We start from the raw sequence: 16,404 nt of genomic DNA on the forward strand, positions 1-16,404 counted from the left end.
GTGTTTTTAACAGTCCTTTCTAGTTAATCAGCTTCTGCAACAGCACTTCCACTCCCTCTTAGCCATCAGCAACATGGTTCAAAACTTCCCCAGAGTCTAAGTCTTGTTTTGCTGAGGAGTGTGGTCAGTGTGTCCCAGAAGACTTGTCTGATGTGGTTTGGTCTGGGGAGGTGGTGGTGGTGCCTACTAATTCAAGTGACTCCCTTTGAATTGAAGCTGAGATGACCTAGGTAAAGCAGAATAAGGAACTTGTAATGTAAAGATGCACTTCCTGAATTATTGCAAATAATTCTGTTCTCTTAGGTCCTTTTCCTTGCAAGGCCATCTCTAAGATCTACTGGCAGACGACAAAAAATGGGTAAGTTTGGGGTGTATCCGAGAGCCCTTTAGAGTAACATTCTAAGAATTTTTTGGTCAAAGTTCGACTTGCCTCATGTCTTGAAATTTTTCTTACTCCTCATTTCAGCATACACCACTCTAATTCTGTCTTTCTCTTAAGGCTTCCTTACATTATATTCCAAGGAGGGATGCCCCGGGCTAGCTATGGTGACCGGCACAGTATCTCTGTTGTCCATGGCAGTCAGCAAACAGCCTTTGACTTCACATCACGGGTGATAGACTTCTTTATAATCTTCAGTTCAGAGCCTGCTGCAGGTACGTGATGACGGACATTCTTAAGGAATTAGAATAGCTGCGTATGCATGTGGAAATCTGCCTGGTGTAAATAGCATTTGAAATGTGATGTGGAGGTCAGTGGTTTGAGGTTTTTCTGAGACTTAAACAGAGAATCATAGAGCCATTTATGTTGGAAAAGATCCTTAAGATTGAATCCAACTGTAAAAGAGATGTGCCTTTTCAAAGTGAAGTGTAAAATACAGATATAAAGAATGGGCTGGTTACAAATGACATATATTCCTCAAAAATTAATGAGAAAAGATCTCTTAGGCTTATGTCTGTATAAGCTGGACACTGGACATAACCAGGTTGTGAAATGAGGATCTGAATATTGCTGTTTGGAAATAGCACTTCAAAGGAGGCAGTAATTAAAAACAGAATTTGCTCCCACTGAGACACTGTTTCTTTTAATTACTACCTGGATTTATGACTAGGACTCTGGGTAATAAATCAGCAAAGGGTGACATAAAACCAAGAGTCAGTATATAGAGAACTTAATTTGCTGAATGTGAATGTAGACAGCTCTAAAACCGAACAGCGCTCATCCCATGGCTTGCTTAGGCCTTCTCAGATTCTTACTGCTCTTGAAGAGCTTAGTTTCCCTTGCTTTTCCCACAGGAGCTGTAATATTCTTTCTTTTCATGGAATTGTAAAGTATTTTCCCCAAGAACATTTTGTCTAATGCTGGTGTAGTTCTTGCTTCTGGTTAACTTGAAGTAACTGAGTATAAAATGCTATTTCAAGCTTCACAAATGCGCAGTATTGGAAGTTGGGTCAGACTGAATCTCAGAAGTCTAGATGCTTTTTAGGAGCTGGTAGGCAAATGTTCTGTTACTGAATCTTCTCAGGTTTTCTAGTGTCAGGTTTGCCTAGCAGACTGATTTCCAAACCTATTTGTCTTGTGTACTGCCAGTGGTGGTGGTGACAGCTCCAAGCTACACGCTCTGTGAGCGTGAGCATTCAAATGTGTAGATGCAGGTTGGCTCCCTCTGGCCTGTTGTACAAAGCAGACCACAGATTCGGGAGAGGACCATTGTGGGAACGCAGGCATAAAGAAATAGCTTTTGGATTGCACCCACCTCTCTCCCTGGATCTTAAAAGAGCCCCTCAAGTCACTGAAAAAACAGTAAAGAAATAGGCAGAATGTAACTGAGCTGAAGTGCCTGTATATGTTTGTTATAGATTTTTCCCTCCAGAGCACTGCCTTTTATAAGCATCTTCCAAATGTGCAGAGCCTACAGATCTAAATATTCGATCTTAACAATGCTGCTAAACTTGAGGTACCATTTAGCTTTATCATTAAAGAAATCGGAGCCTTTTACTTTCTATGAAGTTGTCAGAGCTGAGATTCCAGATGATGAAAGGAAAGTCTTACAGATGAAAGAAGTCTGAGGTTTTTTAGATAGAAGCTTGACTACTTAAAGTTCAATTGCTGGATACGATTAGAAGTCCTTTAGGATGAAGTAACTGAATTTAACAGGCTTTATATTTGTACTTCTCAAGGATTGAATTATCTGTTTACCAGGACTTCTAGTGGGTACAGACAGGAGCTGCTAGAGGAAGCTGAAGCTGTTGCACTTACATGAGGAAGTTTTTTTACAATAAAATGAGGTTTCTGTGGTTGACAAGCTTCCTTGTGGCTGGTTGCCTAAGCTTAGTGGATCTGCGTAGCTTGCCTTGTTTGCCCTTAAGCAGTCTTCCCTGCAATGGCAATACGAAGGTATTAATTGTATACCAAAGCCACTTAATTTAATAAGCACAAAGCTTATGTGTTACAGCCTAGTGGTAGCTGGTGACTTTCCACTAGCCTGAATTTGCTGTAGAAACAATTTTTGAAAGGCTTAGCCCTTCCTGTTTTCTTTCTTTTCTTTCTTTTTTTTTTTTTTTAAATTAGCAGGTGGATGAGTGTATGGCAGTCATGACAAATTCTAGTATGCTTGCTAGTTCAGCAGCTTAAAATAGATTCTTGCCATAAGCAATGAGCTCAGATGTGTGCCTTTGCAGGGCAAAAATTATTGTTAAAACAGAATATATTTGGTTAATGTTGGCAGCAGTAGTCAACGTGCAGGGCCGATCATACATAATATAGTACAGATATGTTATTATTTGTTCTATTTGGAGGTCCTGTAGGCAAATGCAAATGACTGCATATAAGAAAGCAAAGTAAAACTGAATATAAAACAGTTTTTCATGAAGAAACTGAACTGATCAGTGGTGTTTTATGGCTGTGGTTAGTCAGAGGTGGAGCTCAGTGTGTCTAGCTACAGTGGTGCCAAGTACTAATTACTTGAAGTTTATTTTCTTGGGTGAAGAGCATTGGTATGTGTGTGCTTATAGATACACCTTGCAAGTATATTCCAGGTAGAAGGAAAGTAAAAGGAGAAGCTAGCAGGGAAGGTCAGTGAAAAGCTGCTAGTTTGCTTGTGGCTCACTGTTTATCACGTGACACATTACAGCTCTGTATTCACTGAGACTTTTTGTAGCTGTGTTAATCGTTACTGGTGTGAACTCATTTGTGGTTGTGGTGTTGTGGCTCTCTTGCAAATGTTACTGCAGTAATGTCCTTGTGGACTATTTTTTTTTCACTTTAATTCTAGTTACAATGAAAAATCTTAAATTCTTGATTGTGTCAGGTGTCATCTCTTAAGTTACATTAACAGGTTTATTTCTAACCTTGTCTAATATACTTATATATTAGCTGATGTATGCACTCTTTAAAAAAAGAAAGTCCAGAGGATGTGTCACAACATATGAGAAAATGAAAAGTAAGAGAGCTGAATTGTAAAATACTTGTCAGTTAAGCAGAGAAGCATTCTGCAGAACCCACGGCATTACTGTGTTTAAGCAGCTTAGCCTAGATGGACTGTGGTCCTAACACAGCACTAAATGGGTCACTGCTGGGGTGGATGTGTGTCTGTCCACCCCGTGCTGTTAATTAGCTGCAGGTAAAGTCCTTTGAGTTCTGGCTGTTAAAACGGTGAATGTGAGCTTGTGTTATTGAGCCGTGTACATTATTAACAAATTTCTTATTCTGCAGTGGAATCTATAGAAAAAGTCACTCTGACAGTCCTTGGAGTGGTGTAAAGAAACATGAGTTTGCAGTAAATCTGTTAGTAGCTTGAGATCTATTAAAATTAATGCCTCAATAGGCCCAGTTAGCCCAGAAGCATATAGAGATTTTGCCAACAAAAATGTTTATGTAGCGCTCTGTGATAATAGTTTCAAACAAGCCTTACAGGAAGCTTGTTTCTATTAACCTTGGATGGTCATTTTTGTCAGCCTCAGTGAATCTTGCTTCTGCAGAGTTTGATGATCCTTCTGCTATGGTGGTGCTGGCAGAAGAAGAGCTGGTAGTTATAGACTTGAAAACTGCAGGCTGGCCAGCAGTCCATCCTCCGTACCTGGCTTCTCTCCATTGCTCAGCCATCACCTGCTCACACCATGTCTCCAACATCCCGCTGAAACTCTGGGAGAGGATTATTAGTGCTGGGAGCAAGCAGAACATCCACTACTCGAATATGGTATGTCAGCTTTAAGTGTACGTGTGTTCCCATGCATTTAAGACCAGCAGGACTGCTCAGGATGCGGGTGGTCTGCACTGCTGGTTGTGTGGAGGGATGAGTCTCAACAGACCTTGTCCTGCCTCTTAATAGGGTCAAGAAAGGCTTCTTCCCAGAGCACCACCAATACGGTTACTCACACGGGGGGATTAAAATGTGATATTTTTTTTTCAAGCTTTGACGGGCTAGAAGGCAAGTCTGAGTGTTCCCAGCTGTCAGTGGTAAAAAACTTCTCGTTTAGAAGCATGAAGCTCTCAGCACAGCTTCTTGAGGAACTGTGTAGAGTATCTTCTAAAAAGCATGGCTGGTGTCAAAGCAGGAACACCTAATCCAAACAAAAGCTAACAGCATGGACTGTTTCACTACCACTTGCACTGAAGTTCATGCTCTCCTGCTGACTTGCATATTCTCTTCACACTGTCACTGCCTAGGAAATGACAGTTTTCCCTTAAATGTATTTGTAGCCGTGGCCGATTGATGGTGGCACCAACATAGCTCCAGATCCTCCACAGAGGGACTTGCTTCTCACAGGGTATGTACTGAACTGATAACTATCAGGTGCCCTTTCCAGGTTCTGTTCTTCCTCTTGAACTAACTGAGGCTTTCCTGTGGGATTAAAGTCTACTCGTCTTGCAGGGAGAAGGCTGCAACTTTGCAACACAACTTGTGAAAGTCAGGCCGTTAGCTTTCTGAAGTGAACTGATTCTACTGCTTCTGAGGAAAAGCATTGTGATGTCCACAGATAACCCATAAAGTTGGCTTATTTGTAGTTCCGATGTGTCATTGATTCCTCCCCACAAACATCAGTGTAGAAGTGCCGGCAGTAATCTGGACTGGTTCAAAGGGAGCAATGTGAAAGTGGAGCTTTATCTTGCAGGTTTTGAAGTGTTTTTTTCCCCCCTGCCTTACACTGTTCCAAATCGCAAAAAAGAGGTTAGCCTGGACTCCTGTCTGCTTTGATCAGCATGAGTCGTTCTAGCTAAGTGATGGAAGTAGCTAGCAAGAGATTGTCTCATCGCATAAAAGTGTATAATTTTCTTTCCAAAGCACTATTAAGAATTTCAGTAGGCTGTTTTTCAGACTTCATTCTTAATGCAGCAAGTTTATAGAAGTCCCTATGCTTACATATAAAGAATATTCCTAATTTTCACCTGGAGAACTAAGATTAAAGCTTGATTTCTTTTCCTCCCTCTCAGTAAATAGTGTTTTTGTCACGATGAGTTGTTCCTTCTATATGTTAAGCTTTTTTCCTTTTCAGTGATTTTTGGAGTAGTCTTAAATTGTACACTGGTGTTAGATCATTGAGAACAAACTGGATTAAAAAAATGCCAATCTAAAACAAAACCAAAACCCACCAAAAAACCCCAAACCCACTGCAAGGGTGTTGGACTATATGACCTTTAAAGGTCCCTTCCAACCCACTGCATCCTGATTCTATAGGGAAAAAACAACCCAGAAACCCTTCTCTTGAAGCTGTAAGTTGCCGCAGCTCAGGGCTTTGTAAACAGTGTGATTTTAATCTTTGGTTGTGTTTTTTTCCCTCTATTCTATCATCCTCCTCTGGGTGATTTGCTGTTGTCCTGTATGACGTGTGCTTGTGTAACCCTTTTCCATACAGGCATGAAGATGGCACTGTGCGGTTTTGGGATGCATCTGGGGTCTGTTTACATCTCCTTTATAAGCTAAGCACAGTGAGAGTGTTTCTCACAGATGCTGATCCCAATGACAATATGAACACTCTGGGCGAGGAAGAATGGCCTCCCCTTCGCAAGGTGAGAGAGAGACAGTTTGTAGAAGCTTTCTGAAAACCTGAGGAGTTTTCATTCTTGTCCTAGTTAATGTATCTGCAAAGACCAGCCACTGTATTCTCTCGCCTAGGTTGGTACCTTCGACCCTTACAGTGATGATCCTAGGCTTGGGATCCAGAAGATCTACCTGTGTAAATACAGCGGATACTTGGCTGTAGCTGGTACGGCAGGACAGGTATTGAAATAGAAACACTCACCCTAAACCTTGCTTTTAGTGCACAATAGTGGTCACAATGCAAGTTGGAGATAGATTAAAATCTGAAAAACTCATTTCTCTGGTGCTAGATGCTGGAAGTGTTGTTTCATGTTGTTTCATGGTTCTCTGCTTTCTCTAATCTCTTTTTGAGACATTATCTAATGCTATTTATCTGCCCCGAGAGATGCTGGAGTCATGCAGCTGCTGACAAGGCCTGCAGCTTGGAGACCTGCTTGCATAGTAAAAGCTGTAGCCAAACGTGTCCTCTTCCTTTCAGGTACTGGTGATGGAACTGAATGATGAAGATGCAGAACATGTGGTGGACCACGCTGAAGCAGATCTCCTGCAGGACCAAGAGGGCTATCGATGGAAAGGTCATGAAAAACTAAAAACTCGAGATGGATCTGTTCGATTTGAAGCTGGTTTTCAGCCGTTTGTCCTTGTCCAATGTCAGCCACCAGCTGTGGTCACCTCATTGGCCCTTCACTCTGAATGGAAGCTTGTGGCCTTTGGTACCAGTCATGGTTTTGGGCTTTTTGACCACCAGCAGAAACGACTGGTCTTTGTCAAGTAAGTGTCTTCTTTCCAGGAGGTCTGTGGTAATCCTCTCTTAAAGATGGCCTGGAATTACTAGCCAGGCAAGCTGTGATAAGTGGTTTCTCCAGAGCCCTCAGTGCAGCAAGAAGCCTTGCCTCATTGGTCTCTGTCCTCAAAGATCTTGAAGAATATATAAGCATGCTGCGACATTTGTGTGTGTCCTATTAGACTCTTGGGAGTGATTGCCACCCTGTAGAAAGTGACCAGGTGCCTACTGTCTCCCCCTTTCAGGTGTACACTGCACCCCAGTGACCAATTGGCCTTAGAGGGCCCACTGTCTCGGGTGAAATCCTTGAAAAAGTCCCTCCGTCAGTCATTCAGGCGGATCAGAAGAAGCCGGGTGTCCAGTAGGAAGCGACGAGGAGGTAGTGGAAATGCCTCGGAGGTGAGGGGTCCACCTTTTTGGGGTCCTGTCTGTTCACAGCTTGGAGTATGTAGAGTCCTGATTGGACTGCCTAGACCTGGAGGCAGTCTGCAGTCCTGCTATGGTGTAAGGGCAAAAGTAGCAGTTTCTTATGGTGCTATGTTAGATAAAAACAGTCATGTTTTTAGAGATGTGCTGTCTGTAGTTGAACATATGATGGAGAATATACCTGTTCACTGATAGGATGGTGCGTTCCCTTTCTATCGCTGCCACTCTTACTATCTCTCTCCCCTATGCCTGTGCCTGGGTGACAAAACGTCTCCTCATCTTTGAAGGTGCAAGAAGCAAATGCCAAATTTGACCAAGACACATTGCAGGAAATGGAACTGGCTCCAGTCCAGCGGAAGATTGAAGCCCGGTCTGCAGAAGACTCTTTCACTGGCTTTGTGCGAACCTTGTATTTTGCTGATACCTTCTTGAGAGACAGTGAGTAGAAAAAGCATTTCTCCTTTCTTCCTAATGTTTTTTTTTTTCCTCCTTCTGCCAAGGAATGTATTAGGATTTACTGCCAGCAAAATTCAGCACCTCCTGTGTCCTACTTTGTGCTATGCTGAAAAACTAATATAGAACAAGAGCATATGTTGTTGTGCAGAATTGTTATTTAGCCATTCTGGCTGCTGGCTAATCCAAGGCAAGTAGTAGTTCATCTTTGGACGCAGCCTTTGTGTATTGTTTTCAAATGTGCTGGAATGACATCTGACTTTTTAGTATAAGCTTTTCCTTGTCTTATTACTCTAAAGTTCACCCCTGCCCCCAGCAGAGCCTTTTAATTTTGGTGAGGATGGTGGCTGGCTGTGCATCAGAGCCCACACTGGTATTATACAAACGTGTTGGGAAAAGAAGTGCAAGGAGCCTGTAGTTTCCCTGGCAAGTCTGCCCTAACATAAAGATATTTAGGATGTAAGCCCAGGTAGGATGTGTGTAGCTAGTGGAAAGCGGTTATCCAAGGGGTCTCACAGATGGTGCCTTGCTCATGAGCCTTTCTGTTGTTCCAGGCTCCCGCCACTGCCCGTCCTTGTGGGCAGGCACCAATGGAGGTACAGTCTACGCTTTCTCTTTACGTGTTCCTCCAGCAGAGAGGAGGATGGATGAACCTGTCAAGGCAGAGCAGGGTAAGTATGCCTGGTGAAAGCAAGGCCCTAATGGACAGTACATACAGAAAAGCAAGGGTAGCTCAGTCACTGCTGTTTATCAGTGAGAGCGGAGCTGAGTGTAGCAGTGTCTGAGCTAAGCAGTGCTCACTCCAGTAAATGAATGGAAGAGTGAGCTGCAGCACTGCTTGACTTGCCTTAGCCTCATTTCCTGCAGATTTCAGAAATATAAATTTGTGTCAGCTCTCACTGAAGTTTACCATCAAGCCTCAGTGCAGACGTACCTTATTCTGATAGCTGGACCTGCTATCGTTATGTAATAACAGTCACTGTTTAACATGAACCAGTTCAGTCCAAATACCCTTTAACTACTAAATCTTTTTAGACAGGCTTCTATAACCACATTGTAACCACTCCAGCTCAGAGAAGGATGTGCGTTAGGTTCTAACACAGTGTCACTGACTAGACTTGTGTTTGTTTTTTCTCTTTCTTTCCTTCCTTATCTTGCTTGTCTAGCCAAAGAAATTCAGCTGATGCACAGGGCTCCTGTTGTGGGTATACTTGTCTTGGATGGACGCAGCACTCCCCTCCCAGAACCTTTAGAAGTAGCACATGACCTTTCTAAGAGTCCTGATATGCAAGGCAGCCATCAGCTGTTGGTGGTGTCTGAAGAGCAATTTAAGGTAAGTGTCAGCAAGGAGGTGCATATGGACTGTGCATAAGATCTGCTAAAACAGTCAGTGGTAAGGTAACTCTTGGGAGTGCTTATTCTTCTGTACCCGAGTAATATTCCTGGGACAGCATTTCTGTTTGGTGCAGCCCATAAATCCAGTGTGTGCTGACAAACTGGGTGTTCAGCACAGTGATGCACAAGCTGAACATAGAAATTTTATTCCTGTATAACGTTATACTCGGTGGACTGCAGTTAGTACAGAAGCGGGAGTTGGTAGGCATTTCTATGAAGCAAACTTGTTGTTTTGCACACTAACTAATCAGCATAAAAGAGAAGACTTGCTGAACACTAGCTTGCTGAGGCTCGCCTTGGCTCTTCAGTGTGAAAGGATATACAGCATAAACCTTGTTCTCTTTCTGTAATAATTTGTAGCCAAATACAGAGGGATTTTGAAAGAACTAGGGGACAAATGTGATTTGGAGCCTGAAGGGTAAAACTGCTTGATGTCAGAACAGAAACAGATTCTAACACTGACTGAGGCTGATTACTGCTTGTCCCTTGAGCAGGGAGCCAGGGTGACTCAGATTACACCTGTGTGTATTCACCGTGAATTAAAACGTTGTTAAAGGAGAAAGCAGCAGATGTCCTGGGGTGCAGCGGTTGCGGGTTGTGCAGAGAAGAGATGTCAGTGTCTTGTTTTTATTGACAGGTGTTCACATTACCCAAGGTTAGCTCCAAACTGAAGCTCAAGCTGACAGCCCTGGAAGGCTGTAGGGTACGAAAGGTGACAGTTGCAAACTTTGGCAGCTGCAAGACAGACGATTACAGTGAAAATGACCTGGCTGTCCTGACTAACCTGGGAGACATTCAGATCATCTCACTGCCATTCCTCAAGTTACAGATCCGCTACCCTTGCATCCGCAAAGAGGATGTGAGTGGCATTGCATCCTGCGTCTTCACCAAATACGGCCAAGGTAAGATGTGCTTCTCCCAAATCATGTACCTCTTGTGTGCTTCAGACAATGAAAAATGGATTACAGGGCTCAGTGTTTAGTGTTAGGGCTGTGACTGTATGTGAGTATTTACATAAACAAGCCCAATATATGTTTCTGGCTGATGCAGGTTGCCAACAGGTACTGACAAGTGAATAAACAGAAGCAGAAGTGAGTTTATTCCATTACTGTTGGTGAATACACTGGTTTTCAGCTAGCAGGTTCAATGTGCCCCATAAGTAGCTTCCCTCTGTCCACCCTCCTCTTGTCTGCAGTCAAGAGAACGTCTCTCTAAGCAGCAGGCACTGGGGAAATGGTTCCATTGTGCCTCCTGTCTATGCTTGTGGCTCAACATTTAAATTGCAAAACTGGGATCCAATGTCCTATGGCTGCTGAAGGTGGGTCGCTGCTGTGCTGTTCAGTTTTTACATATTATTTCTACGCTGCTTTCCTTAAGTGTCAGCACAGAACATGACAATTCTCTCTCTTCAATTGCTCAGTCTCTAGGCTAACAAATCCTTGGGAAGCTGGGATAATGCATTTCTCAATGATTCCTCCTCATTCAGATGGGAAGAAATGCCAACCGTTTCTGAAGAACAGAGGGTGTTTAGATATGTTCTTTTTTTTGATCACCTCTAGTTTGGGAACTGTATTCTTGGACTTGAGAATCGCTTAAAAATTCCCATCATCTGCAGGTTTCTACCTGATCTCACCGTCAGAGTTTGAGAGGTTTTCCCTTTCAACCAAATGGTTAGTGGAGCCCCGGTGCATTGTGGACACGCCAGAAGTTACAAGCAACAATCACGTGCACAAGCCTGGCATGGAGAATGCTGCAAGGAAGTCCAGGTAAAGTCTGAAAAACTCTTGCACGTTGTGTCTGAGTAGTTGTACTTGACTGTTTCCAGCAAAGTTTTGCATTTTTTAGAGAAAGCCATCTTCCAAAGAAAAAAAACCAAACCCAACCAAAACCCACCAAAAACCCCAAACACAAAAACTCAACCAAAAAGAGTTTGAGATTATAACATTTCTAGATGGATTGGCATCAGGAAATGTCACCTCCCTCTCCCTCATGGTTTTCCTAGTTTTAGTACAGCTGGTGGGATGAAGTAGTGAAGCAATGAAATTGGTATCCCTAAGCCAGAGTCATGAACTGTCAGCTCTGGCTTGTTTTACTTGTTCCCTAATGATGTGTCTGACCGACACTTGACTCTTGCATACTTCAGGGGCTGGGTGTTACTGGCGAGGTGGACTGTTGCTCTGTGAAGGGAAGTAACAGTAGATCTGACGCTTATGGAGGTCCTATAGGAATTTTATTCCAAAAGTTTAGAAATGTCCTCTAGTGCCTGCATTGCCAACATGTGATGAAACCCTTCCTATTCTTGCTCAACAAACCATTTAGTTAATACACACTGGAGCTTCTTGTAGCTGCCAAGAGTTTACGTGAATTAATGGTTTGCACCCCTATGCCTCAGAGTCTGATTGTTTTCTGCCTCCTTTCCATTTCTAGGGGATCAGGAAGGAGTTCAGGTGACTATGGAGAAGATGGTAAGCAAAATACAATTGTATTAAAGGTAGCAGGGTGAGGTGTAAACCTGAAACATCTTTCCTATTGCTACAGCTGATATTTTCTACCTGAGAAAGGGGAAAGTAAAGGAGGGTCATGAGGGAAACTTTGTGACCTGCCTGGACACAGTACTTGTTATCTCTAGAGTAAGTTGCATGTGGCAAGATGGCCTTGAAAGGATAGAACGTAGTTTCTCCCAGAAGGAAGAAAAGGTCTGAAATTACAGATGAGATCTTCCATTAACCAAACTAGTATTGCTGGAAAATATAGCTTGGTATGTGAGAAGCTTTAGCAATTAGTTGTGAAACATTCAGTAAAGTCAGAAGGTGCTTAACAGGACAAAAAAATCCAGTTTTATTGTGGATTTCCAAAACTGCACATATTTCATGAAGAAGGGAAAATATTGTTAGGTAAAAACTTTTTTTCCTACTCTTTTTTAGAAAGAAAGTCTGGGAGGCTGATGGAACATGCCTTACTCAATGACGAAAGTGAGTGAGATGAAGTCTTGCTACTGACAGGACAGGTGCCTTTCGGGGTGGGGAAAGAAGAAAGCTGCTGGGAATGTTGTGGATGTCAGTATTCACTTCTGAAGGATCTGCAGCTACACAGGACTGGTAGAAATACTGGATTTTCATGAATCTGTAGAAGTTAGGGGGTTGGACAGATAGTCATGCCCTCAGGCAGTGATTGTTCCACATAGCTGCATTCACCACTCTGATAAGAGAAGGATCTTCACTTTTTAATAGGGCTTGTATAAAATCACAACTGGAACAGCTGCTGCTTTAGAGCTCTGATATACCAGGGCTGGCAACATTTCCTCTGGCAAATGACTGCTCCAGACCTTTATGCCAGTCTGTTCAGTAAAAACCTGGTACTGTTGGAGCGGCAGTGATATTATAAGGTCTGACCTCTGCATTGTGGGAGGCAGGTTTGAGAGGCTGTGGAGGGAGATGGAATGTGGCTAGGCTGCTGCCTGAAAGCAGATCTCTGCTGGTTTGGCTCACTGCTTTAACCCTCTGCTTTCCAGAAGTCCTGAAGGAGATCCAGAGTACTCTGGAGGGAGGCAGAGGGTGAGTAAGCAACCAACTTCTGTTCCTAATGGATGGTGCTGGCAAGGGAGGGCATTTCTAACTGAAAGCAGGTGGATGCCCAATATGATGGCAGGGATCCTTGTGCTGGAATCTCGTCATGTGTGTGTCCCACAAGCTAACAAAGGGCAATAATAAGGGAGAGGCAGGTTCTCTTTCACGTGGTGTCCCTTGACTTTTTTTTTATGAATAATGCTTTGTCTCTTTCTCTCCGAAAAGCAGGAGAGATCACATTCCCACATCCCAAAGGAACAGGACTCTGAGTGTTCGCATACAGGTTTCTATTTGTGTCAACCCATGCTGATCTAAGGGCAGGCCACACGGGCTTAGTTGGTCGAGGATGGGACTCTGGAGTTTTAATCCTGGCTTGACACTGTCACTTGGACGTGTTCAGTATCTCTGCTCCCATTCTGTCTGTACAGTACATCTAAGCTACCACCACGGGTGCGGGGCTTTATCTTGTCTCCCTAGAATACTGATGTTCAGGTGACAGGGGCTACAGAAGTGTAGACAAAGGACTACTGTCTGCAACGGATGCAGGAAGCTTGGTGGGATTGGTAACTGCTGGTGTGTAAGGATAAATGACTGCCTGACATGCTCTGCTCTGCGCACTTCCTCTGGACACTACCTAATCCTGGTCTTCTGTCAGCAGCTGGGAGTGGATGGGATGATACTCCATTGCAATAATGAATCTTTTATTGTGTCATTGCAGGAGCTATGCAGAAAGAAATTTGGCAAGAAGTCCATTAGGACATGGACTAAGTAATGGAGGAGGTAGGTGAAGCTAAAGATCTAAAATTCAGCTTATTTAAACGGTTTGTGATAGCAGAGCTCTGAATTTTCAGGATGTGAATCTGCAGGCTGAGTGAGGTGCTAGCACTGTTCAGCATCTTTATGTGCCAAAAGAGTAAATATGCTGCATCAATTTTAAAAGAGCTAAAAATCCTTTGAAGGTTCCTGCCTAACTCTTAACCTTACCATAAAGCAAGCTGGAGAGGTAGCCAGAGCTCACAGCAGCAACTGTTGAGTATATTAACTCATTAGCTCGTGTTAGCTTCCAGTTTCTGTTTTCTAAAATGGCTTTTGCATTCTTTTATTCCAAAGCAGAGTGACCAGAATTCATCATGGACTTTCTGGCATTGGATGAGTGCCATAACACTACTGATCGGGCAAACCGTCCCTGGGGAGAGGGCACGACTGCTCCCTGCGTCGCAGGCTAGTGGGCTGCAGCCTGCATGCACATGCATGCCTGCCTCTGCTCCCCTCTTAGTGCCTCATTAGAGACATCTCCTCTTGGAGCCCGCCTTGCTTTAGGACAGAAGTGGATCCGCCAGGTCTGATGCACCACAAGCCTCTGAGTACATCTAACTTTTAAATGTTTGCACATTTCTCTTTTCTACTGGGCTGGGTTTTAAATTATAAATGTTACTGCCTTGGCGCAGGATTTTAATAAACGCACACTGTTACCTCCAACTGGTTTAAAATTATTTTTTGTACAATTTTTAAAAATCTTATGGGTATTTCAGTTTTAACAGAAACATTTTAGAAATTTACTTTAAAAAAATAAAACATTAAATAATATATGCTAGATTCCTGTGACTGCTGTATGTGGTATCTGAATGAGTAATTTTGGTTTTTGTTTGTTATGGTACTGTTAACTGGCTTTATGGATTTGGGTAGAATCTATTTTTGTAGCTGTTCAAATCAAAGGAAGACTAATTGAATTTGATTTTTTTTTTTTGTTTGTTTCAACATTACATTGCTCTTTTTTTGGAAATAAAACTCTGAATTCCCTTTTGTGACCCTTGTCTGCTCTCATATCTATTCTTTCCATCAACAGCTTCTTTCACATTGGCAACAGGCTTGTGCCCACTTACCCCTTGAAGAAGGTGGAGCTGGCCCTCTCTCTGAGCTGTAGAGGCAAAGATCACTCCTGCAGATGACGTGGCCTTGTTAAGCAAGGTGGTGGTTTGGAGAAGACAGGTGCCAAGCAAACTGACTGTATCACTGTCCTGCAATCCATACGTCGTGTTGCTGGGAAAGGGCACTGGTTCAGATTATAGTCCTCGAAAGGTCGTCTGCTAGCTTGTCCTGAAATAACCTGGGTGATAACACACTGAAGGGAGAAACAGTTGACCTGGCAATGCTGCTGCACTCATCAGTCAATGGATTTTGAATTGCAACTGGCAAAAGTCTGTATAGAGCAGTTTGTTACTCTTTAAACTTTTTGGGTCCTTTGTCCCTGACTTAACACCACTTTCTTCTTTTCCAGCTAAGAACAGAGTATTCTCAGATTTCTCTCCTGTAACTTGCTTGTAGCACTCTGAGAGTCGGTGACACTGACTGGGTGCTGAGCTGTTATCCCTGGCATGCTCTGAAACCTCTCCTTGGACGCCCTCTTGTTTTGGGCTCTGTCTGTCTTCCTGAGCAAGGCGAAGGGATCCTTTTTTTTTCCTAGAGTACTAGGGTGGCACTTTTTATGCTGCAGGAGAATACGGTTGCAGAGCTGCTGTTGCTCAGGAGGAGTTTCAGGCAACCTTCCTTTTAGAAGTATTAGTACCTCCTTTGAGACTTAATTTATTGCTAATGAGGCTTTAGAGAGCCTTCTCTCCTACTCAGCATGGTCTGACAAAACACTTTCCATTTCCTATTTCTACTAGTGTCATTATTTCCTTAATCCTATTGCTGCAGAATTTGAGGCTAACAGCAAGGTGGCCTGCTGTTTTCCACCTCTTGTGCCAGGCACTGATGCTGCAAATTTACAGAGAGTTATGGTTTAATCAGCAGCTTCTGAGCTGATGCGATCCTGTGTGTGTGCATCATCCCGGTGCGCCCAGCTGCTTCTTTCTGCTCCTCGCAGATGGACAGATTCTAACGCCTTTTCTGACTATTTAATGTGCTGGCAGGCTTGGGGTAAGTGACGTGGCAGTCCTGCTCAGAAAGGGCAGAAGCAGTTTAGACCTTCTCCCTATTTTCACCGACATAACTTAAAAAATCCAACTGATCCTCTGAAAGAGTTAGACATGTCACAAAAATGCTATCGTAATTTGTACACCTTAAAGTGAATTTAGATTTAAAAACAGACAAAACCCCCCATTTATTCGGGCTTGTTGTTGCTTTCCTGAAAGCACAAGCCAAGCTATTAATGGGATTGGGTGGTTTGGGATGTGTGCTGATATATGGGAGACTTTTCTAGCAATGTTTTGAAACCTACAGCTGAAGTGTGCACTAGACTAAGCTGCTTGACTTAATTGTTGTGAGCAGAGGCATTTAGAATCCTTTTAGAGCTGCCATGCCTAAAATCCAGGAGAAATAGCAAAGGAGCAAAGTAGGGGAAGACTGGAACTTGTGCGTTGTGCTTTCAATTACAGTCGGAGTTGAGCAGGAGAGGGTGGAAAAAGGCTCGTGACATTCAGAACTAGGGTGCATTTTGTGCTGTCAGAAAACCACTAGCAAGTAAAATCGCGATGTGATGAGATGTTCATGGTGGATGGAGTCTTCAATGAATGTCTGTAAGCAGCTTTGGAGTGTAATGGGAAAAAATCCCTCTGCCTCTCTCCCTTCCAGGAATTGCCTCGTGAGCCTTGCTGTTACCCTTAGTCTGCCCGTCAGCTGACAGCAATAATAAAAGCCTATTTCTGATCTGAGGATTCAGCCGCTGCCAAACTCCTCGAGTTTTGTGCCTACCTCTCCTTTTCACTTGAACTACCCTTGTCTGGGATCTGATAGAAGCTTG

General features: G+C 43.2%; 1 protein-coding gene across 1 annotated transcript in view; it reads left to right on the forward strand.

Annotated features, from left to right (window-relative positions):
- Positions 1-14,461, forward strand: part of LLGL2 (lethal giant larvae homolog 2 (Drosophila)) — a 26,451-nt gene extending 11,990 nt beyond the window's left edge. The window contains exons 9-26 of the mRNA XM_009871551.1: positions 304-358; positions 500-654; positions 3,979-4,196; positions 4,700-4,767; positions 5,854-6,007; positions 6,114-6,218; positions 6,517-6,809; positions 7,068-7,221; positions 7,536-7,686; positions 8,256-8,372; positions 8,868-9,034; positions 9,734-9,998; positions 10,712-10,862; positions 11,524-11,561; positions 12,021-12,068; positions 12,608-12,650; positions 13,381-13,442; positions 13,773-14,461. Of these exons, the coding sequence (XP_009869853.1) occupies positions 304-358; positions 500-654; positions 3,979-4,196; positions 4,700-4,767; positions 5,854-6,007; positions 6,114-6,218; positions 6,517-6,809; positions 7,068-7,221; positions 7,536-7,686; positions 8,256-8,372; positions 8,868-9,034; positions 9,734-9,998; positions 10,712-10,862; positions 11,524-11,561; positions 12,021-12,068; positions 12,608-12,650; positions 13,381-13,442; positions 13,773-13,780 (2,252 nt within the window). The 3' untranslated portion in view covers positions 13,781-14,461. The remainder of the gene's footprint in view (positions 1-303; positions 359-499; positions 655-3,978; positions 4,197-4,699; positions 4,768-5,853; positions 6,008-6,113; positions 6,219-6,516; positions 6,810-7,067; positions 7,222-7,535; positions 7,687-8,255; positions 8,373-8,867; positions 9,035-9,733; positions 9,999-10,711; positions 10,863-11,523; positions 11,562-12,020; positions 12,069-12,607; positions 12,651-13,380; positions 13,443-13,772) is intronic.
- The last annotated feature ends 1,943 nt before the right edge of the window (positions 14,462-16,404 follow it).

Source organism: Apaloderma vittatum, unplaced genomic scaffold (genome assembly GCF_000703405.1).
Source record: "Apaloderma vittatum isolate BGI_N311 unplaced genomic scaffold, ASM70340v1 scaffold37116, whole genome shotgun sequence".
NCBI lineage: Eukaryota > Metazoa > Chordata > Aves > Trogoniformes > Trogonidae > Apaloderma > Apaloderma vittatum.